The following is a 14,977-nucleotide window of genomic DNA, read 5'->3' on the forward strand; positions in this document are numbered from 1 at the left end:
GCATCCCTCACACCTGTCACGAGCCTCCACCCACTCACTGGGATGTAGCACTTTCGCCCGTGCTACTTGCCACTCCCTGCCGTGTCACACACCCACATGTGCACAAGAGCCAGTGCAGTGCCCCCGCACGCTCGCTGCCCTGGTGTGCAAGGTCCAGAGCTCTCATTTGCAGGTGGGGGTCACACCAGCATGGCTGCACGCCATGAGTTCCACTGCCCTCGGCTCGCCCAGCCGTGAGCTCCACGCGGCAGGCGTGCTTACCCCCGCTTGGGCGTGCCGTGCACGCTGAGGACCGGCTCACGCTGCGCACGGGGGATTTGCATACGCTGCTGCCCCGTAGTGATGCGCTCCCGTCCGACGCTCGTCCAAGCGACCCTCCTGGAGCTGCGCCACGCCTTGCGCCTGACACACGCAGCCGGGGCACGCCGATGCGCACGCTCAGGTGCACCGTCCTGGCGCACGCTCAACCCCCCTCCCTGCAGGGCGGCGTCGGGGGCCAGCAGGGCGCTGTCTCGCTCACGGCCTTCGTGGTGGCGGCCCTGAAGCAGGCGCAGGCGCTGTACGGGGGGCCGGAGTCACCTGAACAGGAGCAGCTGGGACGCCTGGTACGGGCTGGGGGGGACAGGCCGGTGCTGGCGGTTGGGATGGGCGGGAGACGGGGGGAGGGTGGGACAGGCCTGTGCTGTCGGGCAGGCGCTGTGAGGGCGATGGGATTGGGGGCCCTGACTCGATTTCCCCCTCCAGAGGAGCAGCCTGGCCCGTGCCACGCGGTACCTGGCAGCAGCGGTGGAGCACCAGGACCTGGACCGCTACCCACTGGCCATCGCGGCCTATGCCCTGTCCCTGGCCTCCGACAACGAGACGGCCATCGCGGCCGCCGACTCCCGGCTCCGGGCCCTCGCCTCGCAGGACAAGGGTGCGCGTGGCCTGCCGCTGCCGCCTGCCGCCGCCTGCTCCCGCCACCCCCGCTGCCGCCTGCCGCCGCCTGCTCCCGCCACCCCCGCTGCCGCCTGCCGCCACCTGCTCCCGCCACCCCCCGCTGCCGTCTGCCGCCGCCTGCTCCCGCCACCCCCGCTGCCGCCTGCCGCCACCTGCTCCCGCCACCGTTGTCTGCTCCTGCCGCCGCCGCCCCCCGCTGCCGCCTGCCGCCGCCTGCTCCCGCCACCGTCCTCTGCTCCTGCTGCCGCCACCCCCGCTGCCGCCTGCTCCCGCCACCCCCGCTGCCGCCTGCCGCCACCTGCTCCCCGCCACCGTTGTCTGCTCCTGCTGCCGCCGCCCCCACTGCCCGCCTGCCTCTGCCTGCTCCCGCCACCCCCCACTGCCGCCTGCTGCCGCCGCCTGCCTCTGCCTGCGCCCGCCACCATCGTCTGCTCCTGCCGCCGCCGCCCCCCGCTGCCGCCTGCCGCCGCCTGCTCCCGCCACCGTCCTCTGCTCCTGCTGCCGCCGCCCCCGCTGCCGCCTGCTCCCACCACCCCCGCTGCCAGCCTGCCTCTGCCTGCTCCCGCCACCCCCGCTGCCGCCCTGCCGCCTGCTCCCGCCACCGTCGTCTGCTCCTGCCACCGCCCGCCCCCGCTGCCGCCGGCCTGCTCCCGCTGCCGCCTGCCGCCGCCTGCTCCCGCCACCGTCCTCTGCTCCTGCTGCCGCCGCCCCCGCTGCCCGCCTGCTCCCACCACCCCCGCTGCCGCCTGCCGCCGCCTGCTCCCGCCACCCCCGCTGCCGCCTGCCGCCGCCTGCTCCCGCCACCCCCGCTGCCGCCTGCCGCCACCTGCTCCCGCCACCGTTGTCTGCTCCTGCCGCCGCCGCCCCCGCTGCCGCCTGCCGCCGCCTGCTCCCGCCACCCCCCGCTGCCGCCTGCCGCCACCTGCTCCCGCCACCGTTGTCTGCTCCCTGCCGCCGCCGCCCCCGCTGCCGCCTGCCGCCGCCTGCTCCCGCCACCGTCCTCTGCTCCTGCTGCCGCCACCCCCGCTGCCGCCTGCTCCCGCCACCGTTGTCTGCTCCTGCCGCCGCCGCCCCCGCTGCCGCCTGCCGCCGCCTGCTCCCGCCACCGTCCTCTGCTCCTGCTCCCGCCCACCCCCGCTGCCGCGTGCCGCCACCTGCTCCCGCCACCGTCGTCTGCTCCTGCCGCCGCCGCCCCCGCTGCCACCTGCCGCCGCCTGCTCCCGCCACCGTCGTCTGCTCCTGCTGCCGCCACCCCCCCGCTGCCGCCTGCCTCTGCCTGCTCCCGCCACCATCGTCTGCTCCTGCTGCCGCCACCCCCCGCTGCCGCCTGCCTCTGCCTGCTCCCCGCCACCATCGTCTGCTGCTGCCTGCCCCATCCCCCCACAGCCGCCTGCTCCCCCCCACCACTGCCTCTACCTCCCCGAAACCCCTGCTGGCGGCGGGCGGTACTGCCGCCTCTCTCCCCCCCCCCCCCGGTGGCGGCAGGCGGTACTGCCGCTCCCTCCCCCCCCCCCCCCCCGGTGGCGGCAGGCGGTACTGCCGCTCCCTCCCCCCCCCCCCGGTGGCGGCGGGCGGTACTGCCGCTCCCTCCCCCCCCCCCCGGTGGCGGCGGGCGGTACTGCTCTCTCCCCCCCCCCCCCCGGTGGCGGCGGGCGGTACTGCCGCTCTCTCCCCCCCCCCCCCGGTGGCGGGCGGGCGGTACTGCCGCTCTCTCCCCCCCCCCCCCCCCGGTGGCAGCGGGCGGTACTGCCGCTCTCTCCTCCCCCCCCCCCCCCCCGGTGGCGGCGGGCGGTACTGCCGCTCTCTCCCCCCCCCCCCGGTGGCGGCGGGCGGTACTGCCGCTCTCTCCCCCCCCCGGTGGCGGCGGGCGGTACTGCCGCTCTCTCCCCCCCCCGGTGGCGGCGGGCGGTACTGCCGCTCTCTCCCCCCTCCCTCTCCCCCCCCCCCCCCGGTGGCGGCAGGCGGTACTGCCGCTCCCTCCCCCCCCCCCCCCGGTGGCGGCGGGCGGTACTGCCGCTCCCTCCCCCCCCCCCCGGTGGCGGCGGGCGGTACTGCCGCTCTCTCCCCCCCCCCCCCCGGTGGCGGCGGGCGGTACTGCCGCTCTCTCCCCCCCCCCCCCCCCGGTGGCGGCGGGCGGTACTGCCGCTCTCTCCCCCCCCCCGGTGGCGGCGGGGCGGTACTGCCGCTCTCTCCCCCCCCCCCCCCGGTGGCAGCGGGCGGTACTGCCGCTCTCTCCCCCCCCCCCCCGGTGGCGGCGGGCGGTACTGCCGCTCTCTCCCCCCCCCCCCCGGTGGCGGCGGGCGGTACTGCCGCTCTCTCCCCCCCCCGGTGGCGGCGGGCGGTACTGCCGCTCTCTCCCCCCCCCCCGGTGGCGGCGGGCGGTACTGCCGCTCTCTCCCCCCCCCCGGTGGCGGCGGGCGGTACTGCCGCTCTCTCCCCCCCCCCCCCCCGGTGGCGGCGGGCGGTACTGCCGCTCTCTCCCCCCCCCCCCCCGGTGGCGGCGGGCGGTACTGCCGCTCTCTCCCCCCCCCCCCCGGTGGCGGCGGGCGGTACTGCCGCTCTCTCCGCCCCCCGGTGGCGGCGGGCGGTACTGCCGCTCTCTCTCCCCCCCCCCCCCGGTGGCGGCGGGCGGTACTGCACCCCGGCTGGACCTGGGCCTCTTTCCTGCAGAGAACACGGTGATGTACTGGGTGGTGGACGACCAGAAGCGGCTGCTGGCGGAGGCTCAGGCCAGGCAGGTCCCCTCTGCCTCGGCCATCTCGGTTGAGGCCACCGCCTACGGGCTTCTCCACTTCCTGCTCCGCAACAATCTCTCCGCTGCCAAGAAGGTTGCCCGCTGGCTGACCGAGCAGAGGAACTATGGCGGTGGCTTCAAATCCACACAGGTACTGGCCAGGACGCTTGGGTTCTCTCCCCTGTGCTGGGAGGGCAGTGGGAGCTGGTGGTTAGAGCAGAGGATGGGAGCCAGGACTCCTGGGTTCTCTCCCTGGCTCTGGGAGGGCAGTGGGGGGCTGGTGGTGAGAGCAGGGGCTGGGAGCCAGGACTCCTGGGTTCTCTCCCTGGCACTGGGAGGGCAGTGGGGGCTGATGGTGAGAGTAGAGGCTGAGAGCCAGGACTCCTGGGTTCTCTCCCTGGCACTGGGAGGGCAGTGGGAGCTGGTGGTGAGAGCAGGGGCTGGGAGCCAGGACTCCTGGGTTCTCTCCCTGGCTCTGGGAGGGCAGTGGGGGCTGGTGGTGAGAGCAGGGGCTGGGAGCCAGGACTCCTGGGTTCTCTCCCTGGCTCTGGGAGGGCAGTGGGAGCTGGTGGTTAGAGCAGGGGCTGGGAGCCAGGACTCCTGGGTTCTCTCCCTGGCTCTGGGAGGGCAGTGGGGGCTGGTGGTGAGAGCAGGGGCTGAGAGCCAGGACTCCTGGGTTCTCCGGCGCTGGGGAGGGCAGTGGGGGCTGGTGGTGAGAGCAGAGGCTGGGAGCCCGGACTCCTGGGTTCTCCCGGCGCTGGGAGGGCAGTGGGGGCTGGTGGTGAGAGCAGGGGCTGGGAGCCCGGACGCCTGGGTTCTCCCGGCGCTGGGAGGGCAGTGGGGGCTGGTGGTTAGAGCAGGGGCTGGGAGCCAGGACTCCTGGGTTCTCCCGGCGCTGGGAGGGCAGTGGGGGCTGGTGGTGAGAGCAGGGGCTGGGAGCCCGGACGCCTGGGTTCTCCCGGCGCTGGGAGGGCAGTGGGGGCTGGTGGTGAGAGCAGGGGCTGGGAGCCCGGACTCCTGGGTTCTCCCGGCGCTGGGAGGGCAGTGGGGGCTGGTGGTGAGAGCAGGGGCTGGGAGCCCGGACGCCTGGGTTCCATAGTGTGCTGTCTTTAGGACACAGTGGTGGCCTTGGAGGCCCTGTCCCAGTACTGGATCAGGAGTTTCTCCTCTGACGTGAGCCGACTGGATTTAACGTTCTCCAGCCCCGGGAAATCCAGCACTAAGAGAATCATCCTTGACAAGTCCCAGAACCACATCCAGGAAGAGCTGCAGGTGAGGGACTCCAGGCAGTCCTGCCCTGGGGCCGCGCCCCCCGGAGGGGCCAGACCGTTCCCTGTCTGTGTCCCCCAGAGAACTGGGGCCACGACTCCCCCCTGGCTCTCCTGACGTCCCTCATTTCTTCTCCCCAGTTCTCCTTGGGCGACAACCTCCACGTGAAGGTGGAAGGGCAGGGACAGGGGACCCTGACTGTGAGTACCGTGGGGGGCAGGACGCCTGGGTTCTCTCCCTCGCTTTGGGAGGGGAGTTGGGGCTTGTGGTCAGAGGGGGTGGGAGCTGGCAGCAGGACGCCTGGGTTCTCTCTGACTGTGGGGGCTGGTGCTGAGTGTGGGGAGTGGGAGGGCTGGGAGACCGGACGCCTGGGTTCTCTCTGGCTGTGGGGGGCAGTGGGGGCTGGTGCTCAGTGTGGGGAGCGGGAGGGCTGGGAGCCCGGACGCCTGGGTTCTCGCTGGCTGTGTGGGGGGCAGTGGGGGCTGGTGCTCAGTGTGGGGAGCGGGAGGACTGGGAGCCCGGACGCCTGGGTTCTCGCTGGCTGTGTGGGGGGCAGTGGGGGCTGGTGCTCAGTGTGGGGAGCGGGAGGACTGGGAGCCCGGACGCCTGGGTTCTCGCTGGCTGTGTGGGGGGCAGTGGGGGCTGGTGCTCAGTGTGGGGAGCGGGAGGGCTGGGAGCCCGGACGCCTGGGTTCTCGCTGGCTGTGTGGGGGGCAGTGGGGGCTGGTGCTCAGTGTGGGGAGCGGGAGGACTGGGAGCCCGGACGCCTGGGTTCTCCCGTGCCCTGCCTTGCCCAGGTGCTGAAGCTGTACAACGTGGTGGAGCTGCGCAACGCCTCCTGCCAGAGGCTGGGGCTGGAGGTGACGGTCAGCGGGGACGTGCGCTTCGAGGGTGAGGCCCTGCGCCAGCATGTGGGGGGGGGGTCCCGGGGCTCCGCCCCTTGAGCCACAGCTACTGACCAGGCCACGCCTTTTAAAGGCACAGTACCCCTGTTCCTGAGTGACAGGGAGGGGAGGGAGGAGTTCCCTGTGCAGCAGCAGGGCCACGCCTCCTCAGTGATGTCATAGGGTTCGGGCCACGATTTTTAAAGGGCCAGCCCCCATTTCGTGGGACGGGGCTCTGACCGATCTGTTGGTGCCCCCCAGATGACGAGGAAGACTATGATGAGGACTATGGGGGTGAGGCCCCTGCGCCCGAGGCCCCGCTCCACCCCATCCACTGGTTCGACGCCCGCCGCCGGCGCCGCAGGGAGGCAGCCGATCCTGGCCAGCGCGATAAGGACGTGGCCTATTCCGTGTGCATCTGGTGAGCCGGGCCACCGAGTGTGGCTGGGCCGCTGCTACTGGGGGGAAGGGAGGCCTCGACTCACGGGCCAAGGCCAGCCAGGGTCCTGGGCTTCGCTTCACACAGCGCCGGGCAGGGCAAGGTACTTCTCAAGCTGCCACGGCAGGCGTCCCCAGGCCACGTTACCAGCGCAGGGCAGCGGGGTCTGTGTGGGGACACAAGGCTCTGCCCCGCCCCAAGCCACGGCAGGCGTCCCCAGGCCATGCTACCTGCGTCTGGACACAGGGCGCTCTGACAAGCTCCAAGCCACGGCAGGCGTCCCCAGGCCACGTTACCTGTGTCCGGACACAGGGCGCTCTGACACGCCCCAAGCCACGGCAGGCGTCCCCAGGCCACATTACCTGCGTCTGGACACAGGGCGCTCTGACACGCCCCAAGCCACGGCAGGCGTCCCCAGGCCACGTTACCTGTGTCCGGACACAGGGCGCTCTGACACGTCCCAAGCCACGGCAGGCGTCCCCAGGCCACGCTACCTGCGTCCGGACACAGGGCGCTCTGACACGCCCCAAGCCACGGCAGGCGTCCCCAGGCCACGTTACCTGTGTCCGGACACAGGGCGCTCTGACACGTCCCAAGCCACGGCAGGCGTCCCCAGGCCACGCTACCTGCGTCCGGACACAGGGCGCTCTGACACGCCCCAAGCCACGGCAGGCGTCCCCAGGCCACCCTACCTGCGTCTGGACACAGGGCGCTCTGACACGACCCAAGCCACGGCAGGCGTCTCCAGGCCACGTTACCTGCGTCCGGACACAGGGCGCTCTGACACGCCCCAAGCCACGGCAGGCATCCCCAGGCCACGCTACCTGCGTCCGGACACAGGGCGCTCTCACACGCCCCAAGCCACGGCAGGCGTCCCCAGGCCACGCTACCTGCGTCCGGACACAGGGCGCTCTGACACGCCCCAAGCCACGGCAGGCGTCCCCAGGCCACGCTACCTGCGTCTGGACACAGGGCGCTCTGACACGCCCCAAGCCACGGCAGGCGTCCCCAGGCCACGCTACCTGCGTCCGGACACAGGGCGCTCTGACACGCCCCAAGCCACGGCAGGCGTCCCCAGGCCACGCTACCTGCGTCCCGGACACAGGGCGCTCTGACACGCCCCAAGCCACGGCAGGCGTCCCCAGGCCACGCTACCTGCGTCCGGACACAGGGCGCTCTGACACGCCCCAAGCCACGGCAGGCGTCCCCAGGCCACGCTACCTGCGTCCGGACACAGGGCGCTCTGACACGCCCCAAGCCACGGCAGGCGTCCCCAGGCCACGCTACCTGCGTCTGGACACAGGGCGCTCTGACACGCTTACATCCCTTCTGCCAGGGGCCGTCCTGGTCCGAGAGCAGCTGCCCACAGGGGCCACAGTGGCTGTGGCTCCAGCTGGGCGAGGCCCGAGGCTGAGCGCGACCTCAGTGTTTGCTGGCTGTACGCGCACTGGCTCAGCGCCACTTGTAACGGTCTCCGGGGCTGCGCTGCAGCTGCCCTGGCCCACGGCTGAGCGTGGGGGTCATGCCTAACACGGCCAGCGCGGCTCTGTCGGGCGCGGGGACCAAGGCTGCAACACAGGGACGGGAGCTCGGTTGTGCCACAGCAATGGAAGGTCCCACTCCTGCTCTTTGTGGCCTGCAGGCTTGTTACGTGAGAGGCGGGACTTCCTGCGTTAGCTCTATTTCAAGGGGCCGGGACTTCCTGTGTTAGCTCCATTTCAATGGGCTTGGGACTTCCTGTCTTATCCCTCTGCTGGTGGGGTGCAACCTCCTGTGTTATCCCTGTTCCAAGGACCTGCGACTTCCTGATTGATCCCTCTTCCGATGGGGGGACGTCCCTGTACTGTGGGGCTGGGTTGGCTCTACTCAGCGCTGTTCCAGTAGGAGCAGGCCTCCCTGTGTCCAATCGCTGGGGGGGGGGGCTTCCTGTCATGTCTCAGCTTCTATGGGGAGGATGGGATTGGGGGTGGGTCTTCCTGCCTTAGCCTCGCTTCCCTGTATGGCAGAACTTCCGGCATGCCCATGGGTTACAAGGGCGGGACTTCCTGGTTTGCCCTCACTCTGCTCCCTCCCCCACAGGAGGCAGCCGGGCTCCCATCTCTCCGGCATGGCCATCGCTGATATCACCCTGCTGAGCGGCTTCCAGCCCCACCTGGATGACCTCGACAAGGTGGCAGGGCCCCGATCCCCCCAGTTGCCCGCCCAGCCCCACCTCTGCTCTCCGGGGGGAGTGGGGGGGGGCTGCCTTGCATCCTGGCGCTCGCTGCCCCGGGGGGGTGCCCCGTATAGGGGGAGGGGCTGACTTTGGGATACCTGTTGGGGGGGGGCTGTCTGGCATACATAACCCCCACTGCCCCCCAGCTGAAGGACCTGTGTGGGGGAGGGGCTGACTGTGGGTGGGGGGGGCTGTCCGGCGTGCGTAACCCCCACTTCCCCCCAGCTGAAGGACCTGAGCGATCGGTACATCAGCCATTACGAGGTGCAGGGCCAGAGCCTGCTGCTGTACTTCGAGACGGTGAGGGGCCGGGGCCCGGCGATTGCAGTGCGGGAGGGGACAGGGTGTGGGGAGGAGGGACTCTGGCTCTGACCCCCGCCTCCTGCCCCCAGGTGCCCCAGGAGCGGGACTGCGTGGGCTTCCGGGCTGCCCAGACGGTGTCCGTGGGGCTGGTCCAGCCGGCCAGCGCCACCCTCTACGACTTCTACGAGCCAGGTGGGGCTTGCGGGGGGGCCGGGGGGGCCGGGGGAGGGGCCCGAGCTCACGCCTTGTCACTGCCCCCCAGCCCAGCGCTGCAGCGTTTTCTACACGGCTCCCGCCCGCAGCAGGTTCGTCTCCGCCCTGTGCTCCCAGGACGTCTGCCAGTGCGCGGAAGGTGAGACCCCGCAGGGGACCCAGGCGTCCGGGCTCCCGCCCCCAACCCTTGGGCCCCAAGGGGCGGGAACCAGGCGTCCTGACCCGTCTCCCCCGCAGGCGCCTGCCCGCGGCTCAGGCGGCCCTTGGAGGTCCAGGTGACCCAGACCGAACGCACCGACTTCGCCTGCTACAGCCCCCGCGTGCAGTACGGTACGGAGCTCCTGCCCCCCGACTCCCAGCTGCCAGGGACCAGCAGCCGTCGGCACAGCCCGGCTTGGGGAGAGGGGCCCAGAGGGGTCCCGGTTCCCCTTCCTCACTCCCAGCCCAGCTCTGGGTCCCGCCCGCCTCTGTCCTGTCCCGTCCCGTCCCGGGGAAGGAAGGGCTCACCTGGCTGCCTGGGTTATGAAGGGCCTGGAGCCCCACTGCCCACCCCTCAGACTCCCCTCACCGCCATACACTGGTGCTGGGCCTGGGGAAACTGAGGCACCCCCTCGGGTTGCAACAGGACCGCAGGAAAGACATGTACCTAAGCAGGGGACTCAACCCCCCCCCCCATTTCATCACACAAGGTCCTGCCCCCCCACAGCCAGCAGGGCAGCCTGGCCCGCGGGGACCCCCCATTTCATCGGCTGTGGAGCTCAGTGCAGGGACAGTGCTGGGGGTCCGCTGCATAGGCCTGGCTCACCCCTCAGGGCCAACTCCCCCTTCTGCCACCTTGGGCTAAACCACTGCCTGGGGGGCCTCACCCCGCAGGCAGCACGTGGGTAAACTGAGGCACCCCGTGGCCATCCCGACCACTGTGTGAAAAATTCTCACTCGCTCCCAGCCCCTCCCCAGGGCTGTGGCCCCCCCGCACTGACCCCCCCCTTGCCCCCAGGGTATGAGGTTCGAATCCTGCGGCTGGAGGAACAGGGCGGCTTCCGGGCCTATGAGGCAGAGATCGTGGACCCGCTGCAGTGGAGTGAGTGGGGGCCTAGGTGGGGGGAGCCAGCCGAGCCCCACTCTCCCCCACCCCCACTGGTCTGACCCCCGCTCTCTCCCCAGCGGAGGACATGGGGCTGCTGAAGGCGGGGCAGAGCCGCTGGTTCATGATCCGGGGCTCCTGCCGCCTCCAGCTGGTGCCTGGCAAGCGCTATCTGCTGATGGGGCAAGACGGGGAGACCCGGGACCCCCAGGGCCAGTGAGTGCAGAGGGCACAAATGGGGGGCAGCAGGGGGGGCGGTGGGGAACGGCAGGGCGGGGCGGGGACCAAGGGGGGCGGTGGGGAACGGCGGGGTGGGGAGGAAGGGGGGGCAGTGGGGTAGGGCTCTGCCAGCCCCCCTGAGCCCCGCCGCCCCCCAGGCCCCGCTACCTGCTGGACGCAGCCACCTGGATCGAGGAGCTGCCGGACCCACGCCAGTGCCAGGCCACGGCCCACAGGAACCGCTGCGCCCACCTCCGCGCCTTCGCCGAGGCCTACAAGCAGCACGGCTGCCAGGTGTGAGCCCCCCGCCTGGACCTGCTCCCCGCCTGGGCGCTGCCCGCCACCTGCCCCCCACCTGCCTGGGCACCGTCCCCCGACCTGCCTGGATCTGCCCCCCGCCTGCCTGGGCACCGTCCCCCGACCTGCCTGGATCTGCCCCCCACCTGCCTGGACCCGCCCCATGGCTCAGCCGGGCCGGAACCGCTACAGGATTTGCTGGGAATAAAACACATTGCTCCCCCACTGGTGTGTTGAATTCATTGTGGGGGTGGGGGACAGACACCTGGTAAACTCCTGCTCCCACCCCCGGGTGCCCCAGCGCCCCGGTTCCCCACTCCGCTTCCATGGAGCCCCGTTTGGCGCCTGGCTCCCATGTATTCCGGGGGTGCTGGGCTGCAGAGCTGGTGGGGGCCCGAGGGGGTCAGGGTAGGCACCCCCTGCCTGCTCCGTGAGCCTCCCAGGGGGGTGGACCTGCAAAAGAGCGGGGGAGGGGGCGTCAAGCACCCAGACGCCTGGGTTCACTAAAGCTGCTCCCCGGAAGGGCTGTCTGGCCCCCCGGCTCCCCTCCCCAGATACCTGGCTCCTTGCTGCGGTGGGCGAGCCCCACCCCGACCCCCAGGGCTCCAAGCAGCGAGAGGTTCAGGACCAGCCAGAAGCAGAGAGCCGGGACCCAGCCGCTGGGGGTGGCCATGGCGTTCGGGGTGCAGGAGCAGCGACCTGGGGGCAGGAGCGGAGTCAGCCACGTGGGGGGCGGGGACCCCCCCACCTGCGCGCCAGAGGAGCTCGCGCCCGGCCCGGGCCCGGATGCCTGGGTTCGCTCACCCTGGGCCGGAGACGTGAGGAGGAAAACCAGGACCCAGCCAGCCCAGCCCATGGCACCCTGCGGGGCGGTGACTGCAGGGTGCTTTGTGCTGTCATCAGGCCGCGGGCTCTGCACCCCCCCTTCTCAGGGCACCTGTGTGGCTCGCGGGATGCTGGGTGGGGGTGGGCTGGGGGTGACTGGCTGCAGGGCTACACCGGGGGCTGGGCTGTGGCTGGGGGGGGGGGTGACTGGCGGGGGGGGGGGTGCTGGGCTGTGGGGGGCTGAGACCAAGGGGTCTCTGCTGGTGGGGAGAGAGCTGGGGACGCTGGCTACACTGACTGCAGTGTGGGGGGGCGGGGGCGGCTCCAGGCCGTGGGGCAGGGCCCTGCCCGGCAGCATGTGACCCAAAGGGAAAGGGAAAGTGAAAGGAAGAAGCGAGGCAGAGGAGCAGGGGGACAGACGAGCAGCCTGGCCCTCCAGTGACCCCCAGCCTGACCCAGGCCCGCGACTCGGCCCCCCGCATGGACAGGGCCAGGGACCCCCCGCAGCCTCGAGGGGGCTTCGCCTTTGACAATTGCCTCAGGTGAGATGCCTCCCTCCCTCGGACGCCTGGGTCCTGCCCCATCTGCCCCCCCTGCACCCACAGCCCAGACCCCCTGTCTGCCCCCCCGCCCCCCCCTCAGGGCCCGGACCCTCTGTCTCCCCCACCCTGCGCCCAGATTCCAGACGCCCCCTGTGCCCAGGACTTCAACTGCCACCACAACACCCTGAACCAGCAGAGTGAAAGTGAAACATCTCTGCCCCCCCACTCCCGCCCCGCAGCCGCTGGGGCAGGCCCCATGGGCGTGGGGATTCCCCTGGCGGAGGCCCAGGGCGCCTCTCACGGGGGGTGGGGGGGGGGACATGGCTGGCGTCCCACCCCCGTGTGGTGCTCTGTCCCCAGGAATGCAGCTCTGGGGAAGGCTGGGGGCCCCCAGGGCTTCCTGCCCCCCAAGGCCCGGAAGACCGGAACGACTATCGCCGGCCTCATCTACAAGGTGTGTGTGGGGCGGCGGGGGGGCAGGGGGAGGCTGGGGGCCACCGGGGGTTGGGGGGGCTGAGGGCGGCCGTGGCTCTGGCTGTGGGGAGCTGAGCTGCCCTCGCCCCGCAGGAGGGGGTGATCCTGGGGGCCGACACTCGCGCCACCGACGACATGGTCGTAGCTGACAAAAACTGCGAGAAAATCCACTACGTCGCACCCAACATCTAGTGAGTGACCCCCGGCCCCCAGTCCCCGACCCTCAGCCCCCCGGCGCCCCCGACCTGCCCCCCGGCCCTCAGCCCCTGCCCCCCCGGCGCCCCCGACCTGATCCCCGGCCCTCAGCCCCTGCCCCCCGGCGCCCCCGACCTGACCCCTGGCCCTCAGCCTGAACCCCTGGCCCCTCCTCGACCCTCAGCCCTGCCCCCTGCTGCCCCCCGACCCACAGCCCCAACCCCTGGCGCCTCCGGTGCCCCCGAACCCCAGCCCTGACTCCCGCCCCCCCCCCGCAACCTGGCCCCCAGCCCCAACCCCCGGCATCCCCCGACCAGACCCACAGCCCTGAGCCCCTGGCACCCTCCAACCCCCCGAACCCAGCCCTGACCCCCTGCCCTGCCAGTGCCCTATAGCCCCTAGCCCAGCACCACAGCCCCATCTCTCCCCCAGCTGCTGTGGAGCAGGGGTGGCCGCTGACGCCGAGATGACCACCCAGCTCCTGTCCTCCAATATGGAGCTCCATTCGCTGTCCACCGGCCGCCTGCCCCGCGTCGCCACCGCCTGCCGCTTCCTCAAGCAGATGCTGTTCCGGTAAGGGGCGGGGGGGGCCCCCGCCGGGTGACATGACAACACAGGGTGGGGCAGACGGGGTGTGACCTCACGGGCTTGGTGTGATGTCAGAGCTGGGTGTGATGTCACAGTCCCTGCCTGGCGCTCTCCCCCACCAGGTACCAGGGTCACATCGGCGCATCTCTGATCCTGGGGGGCGTTGACCCCACTGGGCCCCACCTGTACTGTGTCCACCCGCATGGCTCCACCAGCAAGTTGCCCTTCACCTCCATGGGTGAGCGTGGGAGGAAGGCCCAGAGCTGTCCTGGGGGGGTGGGGCACCTGCAGGGCCAGCTCTGACCCCTCTCCCCCCTAGGGTCCGGGGCTCACGCTGCCATTGCCGTTCTGGAGGACCGATTCAAGCCCAACATGGAGGTGAGGGGGCTCGGGGCCAGGGCCAGGACCCAGCAAGGGGGGTGGGGTGAGGGCAGCTGGGGATCCAGTCCCCAGGGAGGGGTATCGGGATGGGGGGGGCTGGGGGCTGGCGTCTCACCCTTCCTCCCACAGCTGGTGCAGGCCCAGGAGCTGCTGGCTGACGCCATCACAGCCGGGATCCTGAGCGACTTGGGCTCGGGCAGCAACGTGGATCTGTGTGTGCTCACCCGGGCGGGGGCAGAGATCCTGCGTCCCTTCCGCGCCGCTCCGGCCCCCGGCAAGCAGTAAGTGCCGGGGGGGGGCAGGGGTTGCATGGGGCGGGGACGCAGGAGTCCAGGGTGGGGCCCTGTTGCGGTGTGGGGGACAGGGTGGGGCGGGTGGGGGGGGGTGGAGCAGGGGCAACCGCTCATTGTCCCCCCCCACAGGCAGGGCCGGTACCGGTACCCGACCGGCACCACCGCGGTGCTGAGCGAAGCCATCACCCCCCTGCGCCTGGAGCTGCTGGACGAGGTGGTGACCTGCATGGAGCTGGACTGAGGGCAGCCCCTGGGGTTACCGACCCCGCTCCCCCCGGAGCCACCGACCCCCCTGAGCCCACCCCCCTGACTCTGAGAATCAATAAACTGGCTCTGCCTAGCCCTGCTGCGGAGTTGTGATTGGTGGGTGGTGACCCCTTGACCCAGGGGGAGGGGACGGACAGGGCAATGACCCCTGAGCTGGGGGGGGGCTGAGGGGCCAGTGACCTGGGGGGAGGGGGCGGTGACCCCTTGACCCAGGGGGAGGGGAGGGCAGTGACCCCTGACCCGGGAGACTTTGAGGGGGCGGTACTTGCTGCAGGGGGGGGCTGAGGGGGGCGGTGACCTAGGGGGGAGGGGAGGGGGCGGCATGAGCTGCGGGGGGGGGCTGAGGGGGGCGGTGACCTAGGGGGGAGGGGAGGGGGCGGCAGGAGCTGCAGGGGGGGCGGTGACCTGAGGGGAGGGGAGGGGAGGGGGCGGCACGAGCTGCAGGGGGGGGCGGTGGGGGGCAGTGACCTGAGGGGAGGGGAGGGGGTGGCACGAGCTGCAGGGGGGGGCTGAAGGGGGCGGTGACCTGGGGGGGGAGGGAGGGGGCGGCACGAGCTGCGGGGGGGGGCTGAGGGGGGGGAGGGGAGGGGGCGGTACGTGCTGCAGGGGGGCTGAGGGGGGCGGTGACCTGGGGGGGAGGGGAGGGGGCGGTACGTGCTGCGGGAGGGGCTGAGGGGGCGGTGACCTGGGGGGGGAGGGAGGGGGCGGTACGAGCTGCGGGGGGGGGGCTGAGGGGGGCGGTACGTGCTGCGGGAGGGGCTGAGGGGGCGGTGACCTGGGGGAGAGGGGAGGGGGCGGTACGTGCTGCGGGAGGGGC

General features: G+C 72.1%; 2 protein-coding genes across 2 annotated transcripts in view; both read left to right on the plus strand.

Annotated features, from left to right (window-relative positions):
- LOC142025109 (complement C4-like) overlaps positions 1 to 10,814 on the plus strand; it is a 29,888-nt gene extending 19,074 nt beyond the window's left edge. Inside the window, exons 27-41 of the mRNA XM_075017612.1 lie at positions 483 to 605; positions 745 to 916; positions 3,610 to 3,824; positions 4,787 to 4,945; positions 5,083 to 5,142; positions 5,739 to 5,832; positions 6,087 to 6,246; positions 8,344 to 8,434; positions 8,705 to 8,779; positions 8,872 to 8,974; positions 9,045 to 9,134; positions 9,233 to 9,325; positions 9,993 to 10,076; positions 10,160 to 10,295; positions 10,457 to 10,814. Coding sequence (XP_074873713.1) covers positions 483 to 605; positions 745 to 916; positions 3,610 to 3,824; positions 4,787 to 4,945; positions 5,083 to 5,142; positions 5,739 to 5,832; positions 6,087 to 6,246; positions 8,344 to 8,434; positions 8,705 to 8,779; positions 8,872 to 8,974; positions 9,045 to 9,134; positions 9,233 to 9,325; positions 9,993 to 10,076; positions 10,160 to 10,295; positions 10,457 to 10,598 — 1,797 coding nt within the window. The 3' untranslated portion in view covers positions 10,599 to 10,814. The remainder of the gene's footprint in view (positions 1 to 482; positions 606 to 744; positions 917 to 3,609; positions 3,825 to 4,786; positions 4,946 to 5,082; positions 5,143 to 5,738; positions 5,833 to 6,086; positions 6,247 to 8,343; positions 8,435 to 8,704; positions 8,780 to 8,871; positions 8,975 to 9,044; positions 9,135 to 9,232; positions 9,326 to 9,992; positions 10,077 to 10,159; positions 10,296 to 10,456) is intronic.
- Positions 10,815 to 11,801: 987 nt separating this feature from the next.
- LOC142025143 (proteasome subunit beta type-10-like) lies at positions 11,802 to 14,227 on the plus strand. The gene is made up of 8 exons (XM_075017686.1): positions 11,802 to 11,962; positions 12,323 to 12,416; positions 12,530 to 12,627; positions 13,064 to 13,204; positions 13,342 to 13,457; positions 13,539 to 13,597; positions 13,730 to 13,881; positions 14,023 to 14,227. The coding sequence occupies exons 1-8, from the start codon at positions 11,901 to 11,903 to the stop codon at positions 14,132 to 14,134; spliced, it is 834 nt and encodes a 277-aa protein (XP_074873787.1). The 5' UTR covers positions 11,802 to 11,900; the 3' UTR covers positions 14,135 to 14,227.
- The last annotated feature ends 750 nt before the right edge of the window (positions 14,228 to 14,977 follow it).

This window comes from Carettochelys insculpta, chromosome 22 (assembly GCF_033958435.1).
Source record: "Carettochelys insculpta isolate YL-2023 chromosome 22, ASM3395843v1, whole genome shotgun sequence".
In the NCBI taxonomy this organism is placed as follows: domain Eukaryota; kingdom Metazoa; phylum Chordata; order Testudines; family Carettochelyidae; genus Carettochelys; species Carettochelys insculpta.

Coding starts and splice junctions, on each gene's coding strand:
- LOC142025143 (XM_075017686.1), top strand. CDS start 11,901: ATGGACAGGGCCAGGGACCCCCCGCAGCCTCGAGGGGGCTTCGCCTTT. Junction 13,458..13,538: donor GTTGCCCTTCACCTCCATGG/GTGAGCGTGGGA, acceptor TCTCCCCCCTAG/GGTCCGGGGCTCACGCTGCC. Junction 13,882..14,022: donor GCTCCGGCCCCCGGCAAGCA/GTAAGTGCCGGG, acceptor CCCCCCCCACAG/GCAGGGCCGGTACCGGTACC.